General features: G+C 37.3%; 2 protein-coding genes across 2 annotated transcripts; both read left to right on the plus strand.

Annotated features, from left to right (window-relative positions):
- Positions 1-22: 22 nt before the first annotated feature.
- LOC127968113 (Krueppel-like factor 15) lies at positions 23-5,104 on the plus strand. The gene is made up of 3 exons (XM_052569017.1): positions 23-178; positions 1,218-2,225; positions 2,857-5,104. Exons 2-3 carry the CDS (start codon positions 1,273-1,275, stop codon positions 3,023-3,025), a joined length of 1,122 nt encoding a protein of 373 aa, XP_052424977.1. The 5' UTR covers positions 23-178; positions 1,218-1,272; the 3' UTR covers positions 3,026-5,104.
- A 1,352-nt stretch (positions 5,105-6,456) lies between these two features.
- Positions 6,457-22,408, plus strand: LOC127968112 (ETS domain-containing protein Elk-4-like). Its single transcript, XM_052569016.1, has 6 exons — positions 6,457-7,386; positions 9,096-9,411; positions 13,393-14,085; positions 14,690-14,878; positions 15,854-15,970; positions 16,534-22,408. Exons 2-6 carry the CDS (start codon positions 9,205-9,207, stop codon positions 16,633-16,635), a joined length of 1,308 nt encoding a protein of 435 aa, XP_052424976.1. The 5' UTR covers positions 6,457-7,386; positions 9,096-9,204; the 3' UTR covers positions 16,636-22,408.
- The last annotated feature ends 405 nt before the right edge of the window (positions 22,409-22,813 follow it).

Below are 22,813 nucleotides of genomic sequence, written 5' to 3' on the forward strand. Positions count from 1 at the left end.
ATCGGAAGCGAGGAATCGGATCCGTCCCGCGTGTCATGTGACTGGCCTCCGTAAGAAATGCCAACATGGAACCGTGGCAAGGACGATGTTCTTCTCAACAATAACATCGAAAGGGACATCTGGATTCATCCTTGTCATACATCCACAATCCGGACATTTCAATCCATATTTGCACGAGGTAATGAGGCATGCATATATCGATTAAGCAAACCAAAGTCGATTTTTAAAAAGAGGGTCAAATTCGATTTAAATGACCCCACTTTGTTGAAGTTGACACCTGTTTCTGGGAAGGATGTGGCCGTCTTGTGCAAAAGCGTCAGTGTGTTGAGAGCATGTGTACAGGCCTGTTTTCCTGCCCTGCTGACGCACTTCTGTCAAACGCATGTCTAGTGACTTATATGTGTGCTTTAGTTAAACATCGGTGCGTTGTTTTTGCAAGTTTGAATATGTCGTTTCTCTTGTAATTGGTTAATTGTGCATTGTGATTTATGTTGTGGTGATTTGTGTTGTGATGGTGTTTTGATCAGCCCCTCCTCTTTCTAGCCCATAAACGTCGGAACTGTAATCTCTGCACGCGCTGGAATGATGTAAATATTGGCTCCAGTGCTATATGGAGACTTAAAATGCATTTTTCATTGCATCAGATCAAAACATCACACCAAGTGTATTCTAACCTAACTAAATACAGACCTGACTTAACTTTAACGAGCCACTCTGTATTTACACTCTGTTATTAGATGTAGTAAGTTACAATTAAAAAAATGTCCAAACAGTTTTCGTTCATGCTGAAATAACCCCCCCCCCCCCCCCAAACAAAAACAATATATATATATATATATATATATATATATATATATATATATATATATATATATATATATATATATATATATAGTTTTTAAACTTTTTTTTCTGTTTGTGTGTGTGTGCGCATGTGTGTGTGTGTGTGTGTGTGTGTATGTGTGTGTATATATATATATATATATATATATATATATATATATATATATATATATATATATATATATATACACACACACACAAACGAATATTATGCAAATATGTAGCCTTTATATACAATTAATATTATCTGTATAAATCTTCTCTTATGACTTTGGAATTTAAATGTGACCTGGAATTATATTTGTTTTTTTGTTAGTGTGTTTAATGTGTTCACATACTTTGCTTATCCTCAATATGTAATTTCTTTTTTGCAGTGTTTACAAACCGCGGCAATACCTTCGGCCTTTACACTAATCTGCACACCAACAAATGGTCTCCATAAGTGACAAAGCGGCCACCGCTTCTAATGAATTGTTTGTGGACCATGCCTTGGCCACCTGGCCTTTCATGGAAGTGGGCAGCAGCGAGAGCAGCGAGAGGGGCAGCTCCATCTCATGCTCCAGTCCCGAAACTGGAGACACTGGAGCTCGACTCGGCTACAGCCCGGGGGAGGAGGACGAGGACGATGGGCCGCTGCAGATCTTTTTAGACTCCTCGGAGGAGATGTTGACTCAGCCGTCCAAGCTGCCTGATTTTATACCCCAGCTCCCCAGCACCTTCTCTCCAACCCTGGAGGACATTGAGGAGTTCTTGATGGAGAAGATGGAGCTTCTGAGTGATGCTCCTCTAAGTCCGGAGGAACACTCAAAGGAGGATGAGCCTCCCATACAGCCGTCTTCCCCCGGTGATGCCGAACCAAAATCCAGCGCCACCACAGAGCGTCCTGCTTCTCAGAGTGTTACCAACACAGCTAGTGCCGCGCCGGTGCTCGTCGGTGCTCCGTTTGTGCTTCAATTACAACCTCTCCAGCTAAGCCACACCCTCCCACAGCCAGACACCCAATCGGGTGTGGCCAATGGGCTTCAGGTGGCCCACCTGGTGCTCGGTGTCCAAGGGGCACAGAACATTACCCTTCTTTCACCACAGGTGCCCTCAGCAACTCTCCTCCCCATTGTGGGCGAGGCGGTCAACCAAGACCAAAAGTATGTGAAGATCGCTCCCCTGCCTCTAGCCATCAGGGCGGTCGGAATAGTGGGCACAGGCCTGGTCAAAAACATCACTCCACGTCCATCCAGGACCTCCACGGAAACCTTGCGGGTACATAAATGCTCTCACCCCGGGTGCGAGAAGATGTACACCAAGAGCAGCCACCTGAAGGCTCATTTCCGCAGACACACGGGAGAGAAACCCTACCTGTGCAGCTGGCCAGACTGTGGCTGGAGGTGAGCACTGAAACTGGACTTTTATTCATGAAAGTAATCAACTGTCAAATAGTCATATTTGCTCCTGTAATATTCAAGTCACAAGATCTCGTATAGCCTTTTGTACAGTTCCGATAGTTTCAAAGCAGCTTCTTTAAATAAGAACGAGTATTAAAGTTGCAAATTTATTGGGTTATGAAAAGAATACAATTTCTGCAGCTCTAAAAAGACAATAGTGTCATTATTCAGCTCAGTGCAGTTCAATGATGAGTGAATGTTGCAACGTTCATTGGTTATGAAGCTAATTCAATTCAACTATAACTATAATTGCTCTAATTGTGTAAAATTCATTAGTGCACAACAAATATTTCTTCATAAACTTTTATAAAAATCTGCTTCATCTCTGAAACCACTTTTCTGGTTGGCTGATGTCATCTAGGCCATACAAGCCATTGTTAATGCCTAGTTACATTGAATTGAATAAGATTTAAGATTTTAAGATTTTTTCAAGAGATATCTCTTTGTGAGAGCAATTTCTATAAAATGATTAAATCTTGTGAGAGCAAGTGGTAGAACTGTATTCGTGGACTAGTGCCCTGATTTAATGAGTTGTGAGCTGATGTGTATGTGCTGCTGTGTTTTGTGTTTAAAGGTTCTCTCGATCTGATGAGCTGTCCCGCCATCGGCGGTCTCACTCGGGAGTCAAGCCTTATGAGTGCACAATGTGCGACAAAAAGTTCGCCAGGAGCGACCACCTGTCCAAACACACCAAGGTGCACCGCGGCCCCCGTGCCGGCAGACTAGTCAGGGCGAACGTCTGATCCCTGGATAAACCTGGAGTGTGATTCCTGGAGTCTGAGAGGGAAAGCTATGATATCTAAAGGGGCTCACATGCTGCAACCCTCCGCCTTCATTTATGTCTCTGTTTCCTCGTTTATCCAGATGTTTGTTTATCCTGGTGCTACAATCAGCTGATGTGAAACTCAGGGATGTGATTGTTAAGCTCAAAAGCAGATTTCTTGCTCTTTTGGAGGGCTGAGGTAAAGCTTACAATCGATTTCATCCCGTTTCGTCCTTCGCTGCTGTAAAGCTACAGGTTGAGCTTCAATAGCTTTCGAGATCTATTTTTATGGCTTTTAAACCGAGGTTGCAGGAAGTCTAGAGATCTAAAAGGCAATACGGAGCATAATTTGAAGAGACATATTTCCTGTACAGTTTGTTAATATTGTGTTTAAAGATCTAACCAGGTGAAAATATGCAATGAAAACAGTATTTTGGTCAGCTTTAGCACGTTAACCGAAGTGGCAGAATTTCCCTTAAATTAAAACAATATGCACTATTATTTAGGCTATGCTATTATGCATTATCAAGCAATGGCCTCTGTCAGGGTGAATCTGAAAAAGCAAAATGCAATATTTAGTCCTATTTTATCCAAATATATTAAGTAAAACAAAAAAGAATGTTTCGAAAAAAAAGAAAATATTTCTGTGACATTGTTTTTATTACTGTTAAGTATAATTAATTCAAAAAAAAAAAAAGTAAAAAAGAAAATGGTAGCCATGCAAAAACCTCTCATTTGTATTATTTTAATGCAAAAACATCTCTTTCTCATTAAAAAAAAAAAAATCTTTTAATTACCGTATTACTCAAAGAAATGTATATTTAATTTGTAAAGTACAATTGTAAGTGTACACTATCAAAGTAATTAAAATTAATTTATACAGATTTCCATTATCAAAAAAAAAATGATAACTTACAGTCATGAGAATGTGTTTTTTTGCAATTATCATTAATGTCACACTAATATATATATATATAAACATTATTTTATTGGATTTAAATATTTTATTTTGATATTTCTGTATGAGATTCATCTTACTAAATTATCCTTCTGAAGTATAGCTCTTATAAAATGAATTCTTATGTAATTAGGCAAAATTAGGTCTGATGCATTTACGTTTTTACTTTATTCAAATGTTTTAGTCCCCGCCCCTCCCCACCTCGTGCAACCCCAATCGCGTTGAATTGTCTCGGACCAATCACATCCCTGTGCCAGCTGAAAGGTATTGATGCATCAAGATGCTTTCCATGTTATTTTCTCGTGCCTCATCTCTCTCAGACTGTTGAGAGCGTACGCCAAACTGGGCTCCACGGGGCCGTGGATAACATCACTACATGTAAGGATGAACTTATGTACTGTAAAACATATATAAGCTAGAAACAATCTTCTCTTCGATCTCTAATCACACAGAGAGAATTGTTTCCTTTATCGTAATGTGCTTTGCATTAGATAAATGCATTTTTTTCCTACTTCGTGCCGTCACAGTTGATAAGCTAAATCGCTGAGGACAGGTGTTACTGTTCACAAAAAGTGGCAGCTGATCGCTTCCTATAGAAATGAAGTTATCGGGACATCGTTTTACCGATACGTCATTGAAGGCTTCCACTCTTTCATCAATGCAACTGTGCTGGAGTTTCTTTTTTGAGAAGGTCATGTTAATCTTCCACATGGAGTGAATTTCCTTGACATCAACTTGCCTTTTTCCATCTGGTCTTAACTACTTTATGTTGTTATTATCCCCTCCCCCCCACGATCTATTTAGTAGCTCATGTAGGCTTTCATGAATCAGGTGCTCTACATACTTCATATCTGGACTCATCAATACTCTGAAGTTTATAGCGTAGGTACATCATTTTTAATACCGCACAGAGAGCATCCTGATTTACAGTGTTTTTTTGATTAGTACTGTCAAGTAAGATCTTTTTTTTCTTGTTCTCTCTTTTTTTGAAGAGATATGTCTGTTTTTGGGGGGTTTATTACATTATCATCCTTGATTTTTCTGCCACCACCTTCATCCCAATAAAAAACGTTAAATTATTTCCTTTACCTACAACTTCACGTTAATGCATTAACAGTTTTCATTTTCTCAGACCATCTGACTATAGCTGCTCTCATACCATATAGCTGGTCAAATTTGGGTTTTATTTTTGAATTACTGAAAAATGCTATTTTCCTATGTAAGAAAATAAAGAGAAAAAAAAGAAAACTTTGGGGAAAAGCAATGTGATATTTGACCTTTAAGGTTTAAAGTCTAATTTAAAGGAAATTTCTGGGTTAAATACAAGTTCAATCTTGACTTGACATACTAACCAAGTCTGTGCAAATTCTAACCGATATTTTAACAATGATGCGAAGGTTAACCGGGTGACTTTCTTTTTTCTGAAAAAAATGTTCCACGTTTTAGTATTATTTAAATACTATTACTATTATTTTGAGTTATTTTTATTTAAACTTTATATGCTTTTGTCATTCTTATTTTTTTGTGTTTCTATTTTGTTTTGTATTTCTACTTTTTGTTCATTTTAAAATCTTGTTTCAATTAGGTTTTCAATTTTCATGTCATTTCTGTTTAAATATTTCAATTTATTTTTAGTCATTTTAGTACTTCACATATTTATTTCAATTAGTTGCAAAGGCAACATTTCTATTTTACTGTGTTTTTCATTATTTTATTTTGTTTCATTTTATTTCAGCACGAAAACTGCTGGTATAGTTTTAGATTTATGTAACAAAAACAATGATTGGTGCAAAGACTTCAGAAAGAGAATTCCACTTATGCATAACTGGAGGCCTATTTAATAGACAAATTAACTACAATTTAAAACATATAAATCACACCACATTATAAAACATTTCTGTTTTTGCAAACGGGAGGAAGAAGTCAAGTAATCTGTTTGGGAGTTACACTTTTAATAATTCACATGGCTTTCTTTGTAATGCAGAGCACTTTTAATTCTGCCAATTTTTTTATTGTTGACGTTAGTGCATGTTTTAGGAGAATACCTGGAAAGAAGCATCCACAAAAAACTAGTAAAAGTGACAGTCACTGATCTTGTACGGCAGGAATCCTGGGCTTGTGCCTGCATTTATATTTTTATCTGCAGAGATGGAATCTGTTTGGAAGGCAGACTGCAATCACACTTTTATTCTGCCACTCTTTTATACGCACTTGGAAAATGAGTATAAATGAGACTGTTATAAATAAATCACGGAGGGTGTGGTCAATTTTGATCCAGTTGCATCAGAAGGGGATGTGTACATACTTTTGGCTGTTTAGTGTATGTGTTGTTGATAATTGATATACGTAGATATGAACATTTAATTTTGGTATAAGCGGAATGGTAAATTTTCTGACCTATTCATGTTTAATCTCCTTTTACATTTTGCTCTCCACTTATATAGTCCTGCTGTATATTTTAAGAACACATAGTCCCAGTTTCGCAGACACAGATGTGATCAATCCGTGAAAGTTTCTTTCAGTGTAAAAAGCTCAGATTTAAATTTCAGTCATGGACTAGGCTTAAGCCATGTTTGTGAAACCTGGGGTTAGTCTCTTATCTGTATGTCTGTCAATCATCTGTAATTTCATATCTATCCTAAATGTCAAAGTGCAATCAAACTGAATGAGGATTATTTAATATTTCATTTTTAACATTTCAATTTTGAGTTTATTTCGACCAAGGAATAGCATTTTACATTGATCGGTAACGTAATGCATTTTAATATGGTCATAGATGAAATGATAAATCCATCATGAGATGACCTACATGCTTTCACTGCATTTTACTGGCTTCACTGCATTTTTCACGCAGCTGAACTTACATCTTCAGTAAGGATTTTAACGCTATTCAAACTGAATGGACATAATTTCTTACAGATTCATAAAATCTGAGGCTTGTTCTGGAGTTTTATTGAGCGCTGTTGGAGTGAAAGTGTTCTGTCTGGTGGGCTTGTTGCTTGTTGCTTCCTGTTTTTGTATTATTGTGGTTGCAAGCTAAAAATATGAGTAACTTACGTGAGATGCAGAGACTGTAACGTTAGCATATCCCTTTCTCCTTTTCTGCCCTTTTTTTTGTCGCGCTCATTATAAAAAGGCATTAAACCGCTTTAAACAGTAAAATTTATATCAGCTCATGTTAGTTTAATGAGTCTAAAGTTTGCTAAGACTCCGTTAGCTAGCAGACTAGCGCGCTGTGCTAGCTGACCACCAAATCTTTTTACACGATGTAAAAATACAATAAAACAGTCTGTAGTTTTTCTTTTCTTTTTTTTTCTTTCTTTCTTTTTTTGGCTTTAATCCGTCGGAATCCCACCGAGTCTGGAGAGCAAAAAGCTTCTCAGGTGAGTTTGACAGACATTAGCTCGATGCTAACTAACGAAACTCGTTCTAACAGGTTGCAGTTCATAATTTTTGAGACATTTGGGTATGTTTTCAATCACTATGTAATTTGTTAACCTATTAAGAATTGTAAGAGAATTTGAAAACTAAAACGAATGAGAAATTATGTACTTTGACCCGTCTGGGCTGTTAAATGTAGTTGAATTGCGGAGGTTTTGCATTTACTCCTATACAACAATAGCCTATTCATTAAAGTTTTATGCGAGTTTACATAGATCTTTTGGGGTTAAATAAACATTTAAGATTTATTGTCACAGTTTTGAATGCCTTGAGTCCCTGGAATTTTAAGTTCAGCTCAAACAAAGGTATGTGTGTGTGTGTGTGTCTCAATTTAAAGTTTTATATAGTATTCTGTATGGAAATATGAAATATTCATTATAAGAAGACACCTAGGATCAAAACCATTCAGGTGTAAGTGTAAATTTAGTGTTTATATTAAATATCCAGATATATATGATGGCAACATACACCATTACACTGAAATGAAGTTTATCTTGAACGTATGAATGTAAAAATCACTTTTATAACTTTGAACACAGTTGTGTGGCTGCAGTCTGTGAAAACAACCAGCCTATAATGGTAAAAATCCACCCACTAGTTGTTTTATAATTTAAACAAACATAAACATTCTCTCCACACAATCAGTTCCAGATTATGATGACATAGTCAGTGAAAGTCCCGCCCATTTGTTACACTCTCTGCCCTATTAGCATATAAACAGCAGTCTGCCTTTACTGTTCTCTTGCTGTAACTGCCGGAGGTAAAATGTCAGCGCCAAAGAGCCGTTTAAAGTGTTGTGTGTTGGGATGCACCAACGAACATAGCAGTCTCCATAGTCCACTGAGGCGTGCTGGTTAACTTTCATTTTTGAAGGAAATGTCCCGGAAAAAAAACAACAACTGTAAAGTCCTATACTTTGTGCTTACATTTTACACCGGACTGAGTGCCTCACAAACGGGGAGGCAGTTTAGCGCTGGATTTGTGCAAAGATTGCTTCTGAATTATTCAATCAGTGCATTCCATGGCACCTTTAAAAGTGTAATTATGTAAAAATCTAGGGTCATTTCAGTCTTTAATAAAGAAAAATAAGCAAAAACAATCTAATTTTTGCCATTAAATTAAGGATGCACATTTGTCACATTTACAGTATGCAAACGCTATCATGCAACAGGCCACAATCTTGAGCTTTATATATTTGGTGATGATTTCTAGGTTCATTTTGTCCTGAACTCTTTAAAATTCCCAGACGTTGTCTCCTACAGTCTGTGGAAAGCTGTCACGTCTCGCCTCTGTGTTTCTATATTTGTGTGTTCTGTTCTGTCAGATTGTATGTGGGAGACTTTTTTTCACTCTCTTTGGCAACTACCAGCTGGATATCGGATGAGTCAGGACAGATTTAGTTTTAATTTAATCTGCTTACACACACACATTCATCCTGCACTCTCCGCATTGCCAGGATTACGCTAAAGTCCAGTACCATTTGGTATTTAATATGGTGCGCATATTTACCATGTTTTTGAACTGACGTTCTATGTTTGCTCTTTTAAAATATAAGGTTAATAGAATAAGTTGTTAATGCTGGTTATGTTACTTAGTGCCATTTATTTGCACCCATCTAATTTATGTAATCGCATCTTGATTTTGATTTTAGCCTCTGTCAGAATATTTGCCGGAATATGCCGTGACGTGTCGGTCAGGCTGTGAGCGCAAACAGGATCTCGGAAGGTAACGTTTCCCCCAGGTCTGCGAATAGAGAAGACATGGACAGCTCAGTCACCCTGTGGCAGTTCCTGCTGCAGCTTCTGTTGGATCCCAGCAATGACCACCTCATCTGCTGGACCAATGAGGATGGAGAGTTCAAACTGTTGCAGGCGGAGGAGGTGGCCAGATTATGGGGTGCCCGCAAAAACAAACCCAGCATGAACTACGACAAACTCAGCCGGGCTCTGCGTTACTACTATGACAAGGTGTGTATTGTCTGCAAGTATTTGAAATATCTCAGTAGTCAGCAGCATTTCATTCACTCACCTTCATGATGGTCCAAACTGATTATGAGAGATGCGGATGTGGTTTGTCAAAATACGATCATAAAGGTAGTCTTTTGATCAATATTCCATGTCTTTTAAAGCTGTTTGATAACTTTATGTAGAGCAGACTAACATTTTTTTGTTTTGTTTTGTTTTCATAGATAGTCATGCCTTCCATGATTGTATTTTCTAATAATATTTCCAAGGGGCAACATGTATATCAAAAATAGCAGAGGACCTAGAACAGATCCTTGTGTCACTCCATACTTTACTGGTGATAATTTAGATGACTCCCCGTTTAAATAAATTGGTAGTGATCAGACAGGTCAGATCTAAACCATCTTAAAGCCAACCCTTGTATACCCGTATAGATTTGTAATTGATCTATGAGTATGTCATGATAGTGTCAAACGCAGCACTATGATCAAGTTAAACTAGCAATGAGGTGCAGCCTTAGTCTGACGCAAGACGAAAGTAATTTGTAATTTTAGAAAGTGCAATTTCTGTGCTATGGTGGGGCTTGAAACCTGCGTGAAATTCTTCATAGATATAAAAATATTTTGCATAATTTAGCAGACACAATCTTATCTAAAATTCTAGACATACAGAAGATTTGAAACGGGTCTGAAATTTGCCAGTTCACTAGGATCTAGTTGTGGTTTCTTAATTAGAGGTTTAAAAACAGCCATCTTAAATGGTTTTGAGACATGACCTAAAGTTTAATTGGACATCCATGACAAGCGGAGTCCTACAAGGCTCAATTCTTGCACCGCTCTTGTTTAGCCTGTATATGCTCCTACTAAGGCAATTTGGTTCTTTCTCATTATTTGACTATTACAGCTTTGCTGATGATACCCAGAATTACCTAGGTTTATCTCCAAATGACTACAGCCCCATTGACTCCCTCTGCCAATGCATTGATGAAACATAACAATTGAAAGTGCCAGAACTTTCTTCAGTTAAACAAGGAGAAAACTGAAGTCTTTGCATTTGTAAACAAATATGAAGTCTCAAGGTAAATGCATACCTTGACTCTAGGGGTCAAACAACTAAAAATCAAGTCAGGAATCTTGGTGTGATTCTGGAGACAGACGTTAGTTTCAGTATTCATGTCAAAGCAGTAACTAAATCAGCATACTGTCATCTCAGAAACATTGCAAGAATGAGATGTTTTGTTTCCAGCCAAGACTTGGAGAAACTTGTTTATGCTTTTATCACCAGCAGGGTGGACTATTGTAATGGGCTCCTCACTGGCCTTCCCAAAAAGACCATTAGACAGCTGCAGCTCATCCAGAACACTGCTGCACGGATTCTGACTAGAACCAGAAAATCTGAGCATATCACACCAGTCCCCAGGTCCTTACACTGGCTTCCAGTTTTACACTTAGAATTGTTTAAAGTACTTTTACTTGTTTATAAATCACGCAATGGCCTAGGACCTGAATACATTGCAGATATACTCACTGAATATAAACCTAACAGACCACTCAGATCATTAGGATCCAGTCAGTTAGAAATACACAAAACAAGGAGAGTCCGCCTTTAGTTATAATGCTGCCTGCAGTTGTAACCAGCTTCCAGGAGAGATCAGATGTGCTAAAACATTAGTCACATTTAAATGCAGACTCAAAACTAATGTTTAGTTGTGCATTTATTGAATGAGCACTGTACGATGTCCGAAATGATTGCACTATATTTTATGTGTAATCATTTTCTATTCTAAACCGTTTTAAATCATTTTAAACCTTTTAAATCATTTTAAACCTTTTAAATCATTTTTTAGTTTTTTCAAACTGTTTTATTGTTGTGATAATTTTTTATTATTATTGTTTTCTTTTCTTTTATATAAAGCACTTTGAAATACCCTTGTGTATGAAATGTGCTATATAAATAAACTTGCCTTGCCATAAGATAACGATGAGTTAATAATATTGAGAAGCGGCTAAAGGTAACAACTCTTTCAGTAATTTAGTGGATATAGGATCTAATAAACATGTTGTTGGTTAAGATACAGTGATAAGTTTATTAAGCTCTTCCTGTCCTATAGTTGTAAAGCACTGTATTTTTTCTTTGGGTGAAATGAATGAAGCTGAAGCATTTGTTATTGTATTTCTGATGTTATCTATTTTATCAGTGAAGAAATTCATGAAATCATTACTATTAAACTGTGAGGGAATATTTAGTTTGGGTGGAATCTGGTTTTATTTGTTAATCTAGCTACTGTGCTAAATAAAAACCTTTGATTGTTTTGATATAGCAAATGCTTTTATTCAAGGCCACTTACAAATGGAAGCATTCAAAATCAACAAAAGAGAAATTATACACAAGTGCTATAAGTTTCAGATAGCTTAATGCAGTACATGTTGCAATTTTTTTTTTTTTGTATTATATAATAAATAAAAATAAAACCAAATTGGAAAACAATAGAATTTAGATTTTGTGCCTTTTTGAGATGGCACAATAAAGTGATGTTCACTTGCAGAACGCAAGTTTCTAGAGGGCACATAAGTATGAAGTAATTAATTTAGGTAAATGGGTGCAGAGCCAGTGGTGGTTTTGTAGGCAAACATCGAATGCCTTGAATTTAATGTGAGCAGCTATTGGTATCCAGTGCAAATTGATAAACAGAGGTGTGACTTGCATTCTTTTCGGCTCATTAAATATTAATCTTGCTTCCACGTTCTGGATTAATTGTAAAGGTTTGATAGAACTGGCTGGAAGACCTGCCAAGAGAGCATTGCAATATTCCAGCCTGGACAGAACAAGAGCTTGAACAAGGAGTTGTGCAGAAGGGCCTGATCTTCTTGATGTTGAATAAAGCAAATCTGCAGGACCGGACAGTTTTTGCAACGTGGTCTGAGAAAGTTAGCTGATCATCAATCATAACTCCAAAGTTTCTGGCTGTTTTTGAAGGAGTTATGGTTGATGTGCCTAACTGGATGGTGAAATTGTGAAACCACAAGCAGTTCTGTCTTGTCAAGGTTGGGTTGAAGGTGATGGTTCTTCATCCAGCAAGAAATGTCTGTTAGACAAGCCGAGATAAAAATAACAGTTATCTAAAAACGAGATAAAAGTTCCATATTAAAAATGCTTAAAGTAGAAGTCTACACTCTATTAGAGCAACTTTCTCATTTTAAATATTCAGCTTTTTCATCAACTATTTCAAAACAAAGTTCTACCTTTACATTATCAGTTTTAAATATGTCTAAATTATATTTAAAAATTTTTTCATTTGTCATTGTGGAACTTGCTTGTTCCAGTTCAGTTGATTTCACTTCATTGTATGTGGGGAAACAAGCAGTATGAATGCAAATACAATCTGCGATTATGATTAATTCTAAATAAATGATGTAAAATTATATTAAAATATAATATTTTATAAAAAAAAAAATATTTTTAGTTTTATAATTATAAAATAATTATAAAATAATTATAGATTGCAATTAAAAGTTATGAAATAATTATTTTTCATTCTTTGGATGAGATAATCTTACAGGCTTTTCTGATTGGCCCCGTAAACACTGTTGTGCTCAATATGTAAATCAGTGTTTATTATAATTGCTACTCATCACCCCCACACTCCTCCATCAGTGTTGTTGTTGTAAACACACAATCAAGTCACGCTGAACTGAACCAAGAGGGTCACCGAGCCCTTGAGTGCAGTAAGAAAGTCATGGCCTCTCGCTAGGAGCTGATTCTTGAGTGGGAACCGAGGGTTTGGTGCCTCGTTTGGCACCGCAGGACAAGAAGTATCATTTTCCACATTCTTTGTAGTCTCTTAACACAGGTTAAAAATGTGCATGCGAGATGTTTTAGTTTATTTGTTCGGGTGACTGCCTAGATATATTTTTAGTTGTCTTTAGGACAAAGTCAATCATTAACTATGAATTTTCTCAAATTGTCTGTTTTTTTTCCTTGCAGAACATCATCAAAAAAGTAAACGGGCAGAAGTTTGTGTATCGTTTTGTATCGTACCCTGATATCCTAAAGGGAGATGTCATGGCCAGAATGGAGGGTGCAGACGGCGTCTCAAACGGACCTCTGCCCCTCTCCGACAAACCTGCAAACGTCTCTAGGGATAAAGACAGCAAAGCTGCCCCAGACAGAGGAGCAGGAACACCGGGTCAGTCCAAATCGTCTGGTCGGAATGACTATATCCACTCTGGCTTGTATACATCCTTCACGTTGACCTCTCTTCAGTCGGGAACGCAACTTTTTAAATCCATTAAGGTTGAAAATCCAGGAGAAAAGCTAATGGAGAACAAGGCAGCCCAGGAGTCGCCCCAGCCACCCACTGTCATTAAATTTGGGGCCATGCCACAGAACAGACACCCCACTCCATCTGTCATAGGGACGCCTGAACTTTCAACACAACCCGCCCAAGCTCCACTGCCCGATCCAGCAGAACCTGAGGCCAAACAGACCGGCGTCTCGCATGTGGAGAGTCCCACCTCAGAGAATGCCATGATGGGCTTCCCGCTCTCAAGAATCTCTTCATCTCCACTCACACGTTCCCAGTCACCCTCCTCTTCTCCGATGACAGATTCCCAGGAGCTGGTGATCGACAGTGAAATTGAGTCCCTCTCCTCACAGCCGTCAGAGTTACAGCTGCAGGTATGACACTTAGTGCTGATGCTCACTTCTGCAGTTCTGCCTCTGGGGAAATCCAATAAAATATAAATCTTGTGGGAGGGAAGGTGGTGTGTCAAATCCTAGAAGATAAGCTAGCAGCTTGGAGGAGTTTTCACTTCACATTTGCTTTTTTCGGAACCAGATACATGCACAAGTAGATTTGAAAATGAATCTGGAATCTTTAGGCATCTCACGATCCGCCTGTATTTGATTCAGAGAGTTGCTGTTGCAAAATGATTCTTTATGAGATTCAGCTTTAGGTGACTCTTCTTAGTAAATTCAATGCCACCTCAGAACCAGTCAGTGTGATTTGTGTTATTTTCAAATACAGGCAATGGCTAAATTAGATTTTGTGTGGAAAATCTGGTAATATTTTATGTTTATGTTGTTTAAAATGTAACAAACTGTAGCATGAATAGGAATGAATCACTTCAAATAAGAATGTAGCATAATAATTTTCTAAATGAAGAATATTGTGTATTGTAAACATTAAGTATTTATCTCAATCCTATTAAAATCCTGCAGTGTATTGACCTCGCAAACAGAAGAACATGCCCTTCTTTCTCTCCCTGTCTTGATCTCTCAGGACCAGCCCACCTCTGTTTCCAAGGACATTGTTCCAGTGTCTGAGATGTCTGAATCTCCACTGCGCAATCTCAGCGGCAAGTCTAAGAAACCCAAAGGCCTGGAGTTGATGCCCACACTGGTGGTGACCAGCTCTGACCTCAGCCCTCTCAATCTGTACAGCCCATCCATCCCTACGGCCTTACTGCAGGTCAGTCTCCTCCTGACCTCCCCGTCTCGCATGGACAATGCTGTTTTCTTTTCTTTGCTGTCGTTGATTTGTTAGACTCATCAGACCATCAGCACATTTGGTGTCTGGTCACATTATCTATCCATCTCAGTAAAGGTATGTTATACAACCACAAAAATAAAAAGACCAATGACCATCGCCTTCTCTGAGGGTGTGTTGTTTAAAAGAAAATGACCAATTACAGCCAACATAGTTTTTTCTTTCTTTCTCTAAATGTGTGGATATCCTGAACAGGAATATGATGAGGTCTAATTGAAGTCCTTTTGGTTGCATTAATGCAGTGATCCTCAAATCTGACTCATGAGATCCACTTTCCTGCAGAGTTTAGCTCTAACCCTAATCAAACACACCTGAGTTTGCTAATGAGTGTCTTCAGGATTTTAGAAAATCACAGGTAGGTTTGTTTGTTGATTAGGGTTGGAGCTAAACTCTAGCCAGATTTGAGCATCACTGCATGAATGTAATTCGGAAACACTAGAGGGCAGTAGTGCACCACTCGAACTCTCGACGATGTGCCTGGAAGACACTCATTGGCTGTTACATGATAGTGATCATATGGTGAGGTTTAGCTGGATGCTGCTTTGACGGATCACCTCGTTAAGACTGCACAATCTTTGCGTTTACGAGCACTTATACAGCCAGCCCCAGAGGATCAACCTCCTGCTGTCTCTTCAGCGAGATGAAAGATGAAATACACTATAATTCAAATCTATTATTTATTGTTTTCGGGGAAATGCAGCACCCTTGCCCTGTGATTAATTCTTATTGCTTCTTAAAGTCTCATTAAGCTACTTTTAATTAAACATTTATATTTCAGGGTTATGCTTCTTGCAAAAACTGTGTGCCACGAGCATTTGGAAAGGCGTCTTTAATGAATACAAGCTGGAACAAGAGTCATATTGTATACATGTCTGAAAAAGTTCCCATTTGTTGCAGACACCCCTGCTGCTCACACCCAGTCCTCTTCTGTCCAATATCCATTTCTGGAGCACACTCAGTCCGGTGGCCCCCCACAGTCCCGCCCGGAGACAGGGCACGCATACCCTCTTTCAGGTGAGCCCCTTGAAATTGTTTACTATGGCTGTTTTCACACTTGTTCCAAACCTAAATGTGATCCCAACTTCCTCAAGACTACAATCACATTTTATGATTTGGATTCAAGTCACATCATCTGCGAGTACAACAGATATTCTTTTCACCTAGAAATGGTGCTGGTGCTCAAATATCCTGTAATTCCACTGATTTGAGCCAGACAAAAATCAGAGCTTTAGTGAAAACAGATTTGTTGAATATAATGGGAGTGATGTCTGCTAATTTGCTGCTTATTAATAGTTAGTAAGGTAGTTATTAAGTTTAGCTATTGGGTAGGGATTGGGGTGTAGAATATGTGACCCTAAAACACAAAACCAGTCTGAAGTTGCAAGAGTATATTTGTAGCAATAGCCAAAAATACATTGTAAGGGTCAAAAGCATATTTTTTTCTTCTTTCAGTTAATTAAAACAACACTAATAAAACTACCTTTAGACACATTGAGATGTTCACAATAAAATCACAATATTCCAAAAAGGATTCTTTCAGTTTTTTTTTTTCATTCTGTTTCTTTTCCTTTTATCAGTTCCCTTCTGTACTGAGTTCTGCGCAGTTCTCTGTTCCCGTGTATAATTTAGACGGCACCAACACGCCCGGCCCTCTCTCACCCGACCCACAGAAGACATAAGAGGGGGACAAAGACCAGCACACTTCATCTTTGCCTCAAGTTCTTGATTGATAAACGCAGGATAACCTCATTCTCTTCACCTGATCTGGCACACTTCAGTAAAAAAAAACATCTTTGACCGCCATTTGACTCTTGAACCTTTGTGATGTCACTGAAACTTTTCCTTGGGATGTATATCAAGCCATCGGATACATCAGTAAATCTTTCGTTGCTATTTTTTAATGCGCTGGTCTTCAGGGATCGGCTCTAGTGTGACTAAAGCAGATGGCTGTCGATCTGCACGGCTGCCAAAATGGGATTTCATCGTAAAACGTCCCGTTGTTTGATCATTAGATTAGGATCTGGATTGAATTTCCTCGTGTTCAGTTTCTTGTGGAGCTTAAGACTCCGATCAGACGCAGAAGAGATTCTCACGTGACGTCAGCACCGTGTGTTTGTACAGCAAGATCCTTGTTCTGAATTGGATAAAGAGGGATCATTTTGTACATAATCCAACAAGTTCACCTCGTCCCAACTGGTGTTTGCCTTTTGTTTGGGAAGTCCTCAAACAAACCTGCCTTGCCAAGCTAAACCGCCCCTTTGCCTTGTGATTTTGATAATGGTGACCTCTGTTTTATCTTGTACTTGTCCTCATGCTGCACTTACTGCTTTGTATTTAAAGTGTTCTGTAACCACATAAACAGCACTTAGATGAAAACAAGCTGCACTTACTAGGGCTTTTGCTCCTATTCGTGTTTACTAGCCATCCAGAACAGTAGTGAACTAGTTGGCTTATTTTATTACATTAATGTCACCTGTAAAGCTAGCTGTGCAACCCTCAAACAAGCTCCTGACAGCGTTTTATTATTCCAGAGCCACATGAACATGAATCCCACTTTAAGAAATGGTTGCAATCACAATCAGCAGAAGTCAAGTTTATTTGGGATAGTCCACCAAGTCATTCCAAACCTGCGTGTCTTTCTTTTGTATGAGGAACACAATCTTCTGGAGAACATCCATGCAATGAAAGTCAACAACATTTGACCCCATTGACCTTCATTCTGAGACACGTGATACAAAAAATATCATCATTTGTGTTCCATAGAAGAAAGAATTCACAGAGGTTTGCAACAAAATGACGTTTAATTCATTTTTGGGTGTACTATCTCTTTATGAATATTGAGTCTAACATTCAGGACGTTCTTGATGTGACCCTCATCACTGGAAAACACATTTTAAAGTGACATCTTCTAGCATTAACCTCATCTTTTCTGGTGCTTTGAGCATGATGCACATTTTTGAGTAGGGAAGATTGGCATCGCCCACGCTGCAATGCTTGATGGCGACTGTCTAATGAAGCGTGTTTCCAAACACGCCCCAACGCCATTGAACCATTACCGTAACACCACCAGATATGCCACTGCGGCTATGCTTATCATGCAAATCTTTTCGTATAAAACATTCCCTCCTCTCTGAAAGACTGGAAGCCATTAGGCCCCAAGGACTTGCTTTACTCCAATCGACTGCCGATTCACCATTAATCTAATGGAGCGTACACAGCGTAAAATGGAATGGAACGGCACCGGCTCAGTGCTTAAAGCCTCATCCCACCATTAGGATAGTTGGATTGCTGGAGATCGGTTGGATGCGTACCGTAACTGGATGGCTGGCTGTAGAGCCCGGGCCAAATACTCAAAACCATTCCTGCATTTGTCAGCTTTCCCGGAGTTGTGCAAGATTCAATCCCCCGGCAGAATGCAATCTACCTTGGACAACAAGGCAAAGCTGTTTGTAATGCCCAGTCAGAAGTGTCTGTCCTTGTTGTAGCCGGTTAGCATGGTCCAGTTAACCTCTGCTGGTAGATTAGACCATGCATTTTTCTCAATTGATGTTCTTTCAGAACTGCCGTGTGTTTTTGAAGGCAACAGATATATTTTAGTGTGCATTATAGTAAATACATAAAAAAAGTGTAAGTAGACCATTATTACTTTAATTTTTGTAATAAATATGAGCACTAGTGACCATAACAGACTTTATTCAGAAGTCCCTAAACTTTTGCATAATAGTGTATGTCATTTGTAATGTATAATTTAAAAGAATCATTACTACTAATTGTTAAGTAGTTTTTCTGATCAGGCGTTGTATAGAATACCCAAACAAGTCCAGTGGAGTTTGTATTCTTAAAGAGAATTGAATATTGCACAACTGCAGTAAAGATCACTGTCTGAACCAAATACTGCAGCCACTCTTTGCTGTCCTCATTTGTTGCCAATGCAATATCGGTGTGTTATTGTTGTTGTTGTTTTTTTGTTTTTTTTTAAAGCGTTTAATCTCCAATTATAAAACAGTATAGGAAATTAATGCCCATATGTTGCACAATATAAAATTCTACCTCTAAGAGTCTTAAAATCAACAAGCCATGATTTATAACTGACATGCAGTAGATGCTATACTGGAACAAGGCTTAAATGCTGACATTCAAAATGCAGAAACCGAGCTCTGTTAGTCCCTCCTTGTAGGACCACCAATGATAAAAATACAAAGGGATGTGTGTGTGTCCATATATATATATATATATATATATATATATATATGAAAACAGGAACTGTTCAGCATCTCAAATTAATCTCTCAGGTATTGTGTGATTACCCACAGTTCACAACGCTCCATGTTTATACCTAACATAAATTGATCGGAGTAGAAGAAACTGCTCTTTCACACTCATGCTAATGTGGTGCCTTTTAGTCTTGTTGTCTGTTGCCAGTTAAATGAAAATAGGCAACAATTTTGCTAATTGTTTCTAAAGGCTATTTTTTTTGTCTTTTGCCGACGAAAACAGCTACTAACTAAAACTTCAACTATTTATAGGATTGTTCTGCGTTAAAGACTTTTGACAGCATTTGTGTGCACAGAATTTTTTTTTGACTATTTCAAGAAACGATTTGCCCTAAAACCTAAATTGATGTAATGTTAATGTTTTAAATACAAGCTTAAGTTGTATTTAACCTAGAATATTCATTTAACGTATCATAAACATAGATAATAAGTCTCTATATTCAGATCTAGTGGAAAATGGATCATATGAAATATTGATGGTTTATGCATACTTTCTAGTACTGTTGGGTTAATATTTTCAGTCTGTATGCTTAAATCAAGCATAGGGATATTTTATTCCTTTTTATAGCTGCCCTTGTATTACAAGAGTGCAAACATCTAACATTTTATGTCATTTTTTTATTCTTTCTAATTTGTACTGTTGTTCCAAACCTGCATGACAAAAAGGAGATGTTTTGCAGAATGTCCTGACTATACAAAAAGCAACAAAACAAAAATAATTTATATGTTTGATTTGCGCTTTAATATATATTTTTTTGTAAAGCCATACAGTTGCTATGTGTAAAGAACATACTGAAATTTTTGACCTTCATATAACACAATAAATTACATGTACGGTGCTTTTGGTATCTTTTTGGACCTATAAATCTTCTGCTTTCATTGTATGGAAAAAGAGCAGCTCGGGCATTCTGCAGAATACCTTCTTTTGTGTTCCACGGAAGAAAGAGGTGTATTTAAAATATTCCTTTAGGAAAATCATGTTTCATTGTACATACAGTAAGATGTGATGGGATGTCTGTAGCATTGTGATATTGTTCTGTAGTATTTTCACTTTGACCTGTTTTTCTCAAGTCCTGTATTGCGAAGCGTCTTCATTTGCATTCCTGCAGAATTCAGGCCTTGTTTGATTGCTCTTGCCTGCATCATGAGCACTGCACATGCAATTGCCTTCTCATGGAGGGATATTGAGTTGCTTAATGCCTTTTACATTTTGAATAATGGATTTTGTGCAGTGTGTGATTTGATTTGTTCTTTAACCTGTTTCCATTATTTTTGTTAAATGCTCTCTTACCCACTTAGGGTTTTTTCTTGTTATATGGGGGGGGGGGGGGGGGGGTTTACTTCATTAAATAGATATTTGTTTTGTTTCTATGAAGATTCTAATTCTCCCAATGGATAGAATGGGTTTGTTATACATGTTTAGCTGTTAAGCAATGATGTCATTTGATTTCTTCTGTTTGTTTGAGTTTTGTTTTTCTTCCAAGAACGTTTTGTAGCTATTGTAGCCATACTGGACATCTGTTGTATTTTAATGTGAGTCTAAAGCACTTAAAAAGGTTGCTTTTTCCGTCTCTCATTTTTTTTTCTTTTTACTGGCACTTTGTATTTTTTAGAATACAATATTTTTTGTTGTAATGCTAATCTCATCTTATTAGTGGCTCCACCACCCCAAACACTCAAATTTTGGTTTTGAATCAACATTTGTAAACTATGCATTTAAACGTTTGCTGCACAGAGATTTTGTAATCAATTTTAAGACTTTCCGGCATAAATTAAATGTATTTTATGATTGCTTTATTGATTATTATAAGAATATTTTCTCTTTGAAGAGATTCTTACTACAAAAAGTCAAAAAGCTCTATTTTAGTAAAAATGGCACTTTTTATGAATAGGGCATAAACTGGCGTAATTTTTTGAGCAAGCAAATCACTCAAATGGATAGTTCACACAAAAATTAATTACCCTCATGATGTTCCAAACCTGTAAGACGTTTGTTCATCTTCGGAACAATTTGAAGAAATTGTTATAGTCATTATTTTTGTTTTCTTTGCGCACAAATTTTTTTATCATAACACTATGCTTGAACTGCTGATGTCACATGGACTATTTTAACAATGTCCTTGCTATCTTTCTGGGCCTTGAACGTCTCAGTTGCATAGCTGTCTATACAGGGTTAGAGAGCTCTTGGATTTCACCAAAAATATCTTAATTTGTGTTCTGAAGATGAACAAAGGTCTTGTGGGTTTGGAACGACATGAGGGTTAGTAATTAATGACATAATTTACATTTTTGGGGTGAACTATTCCTTTAAAGAGAACTATTAAGAATGTTCAAATATTATATAATATGAAAAGTAATTCATATTCAATTAATCTATATTAGATATTTTACCAACTTATTAAATTTAGCTATTCCACATTTGCCCGCAACCTGATTATCATCCCCAACACATCATTCCATTTTGTAAATTTGTACACATTGAGTTAACTATATTCCTAACCATTTCAGTATACATACATATTTGTATATATCAATTTCTCTTTATAATTTATATGATATATGTTTGCCATTGAATACAAATCGACACTTGGCAAACTATCCCCTGCCGAGTGAAAAATAATTATTTGCAACCATGTTACCCATTATGGTATTTTATTTTAGTTTTGTCACAAGAGCGCCACAATAAAAATTACATATCAAGTTTTTAACCCATATTCAGACATTTCTCACATTCTGATGAGAAGTTTTTGGAAACTTACAATAGAAAATTTACAATCTTTCTTATGCATCATATCTTCAATAATATCTTTGATCTTTTAAATCTGCTTTTAAGGTTAATAGGTTAATGTTTTTGTACCCTATTCTTAGAAAGTGCCAATGTTTCAGACACATCAGATTTTTTCATCCTCTTAAATGTCGACGTCATAACTGCATTGCATTTAGAACAATATTTTGTATTTTGTGGAAAAAAAGGGATGATGTAATAAAAAGTGTGAATAGTTCTACTGTCATGGTACAATATTGGCACCAAATGTTTTCAATATTTTTGTGCAAATGTATTTTCAGATTGTCTCGCTCTCAAATGTTTACAAATTATGTTCATTGGCATACATGTTGTACTAATCTGTGGATGTTGGAAGGGAAGGAAGATTTCTATAAAAAACAAATGTGTAACTCATTTGGCTTGTGTGTCTTCATCAAATACAGCTGCGGAAAGCTGACCTCATTTATGTAGCGATTGTGTTAACGTTAGCAGGTCTGACACCTGCGTAAACCAGAAAAAAAAAAAAAAAACGATAACATTTTACCGAGGCCAAGAGAAATACGCTGACACAGCAAGCTCCTACAATCAGGATCGTCCACCTGAGTCCTGAGGTCACTGGTTTAGAGGAACGGTCAGACCTGAGGCCGTACAACACAATACAAGGAAACTTTTCCAGGAAGACGGTAGGATGTCCTTTTTTGACCTTTTAATCTCCGAACCACAATTGTGTTATAAGCACTTCAGCTCTGGCAGAGAATTAATTGGCTACTGATCTGTGAATAAGTCCGGTCATCACCAGTAGGGTTTGAGTGAGCCCAG

The sequence above is a fragment of the Carassius gibelio genome, chromosome B11 (assembly GCF_023724105.1).
Source record: "Carassius gibelio isolate Cgi1373 ecotype wild population from Czech Republic chromosome B11, carGib1.2-hapl.c, whole genome shotgun sequence".
NCBI classification, from domain to species: Eukaryota; Metazoa; Chordata; class Actinopteri; order Cypriniformes; family Cyprinidae; genus Carassius; species Carassius gibelio.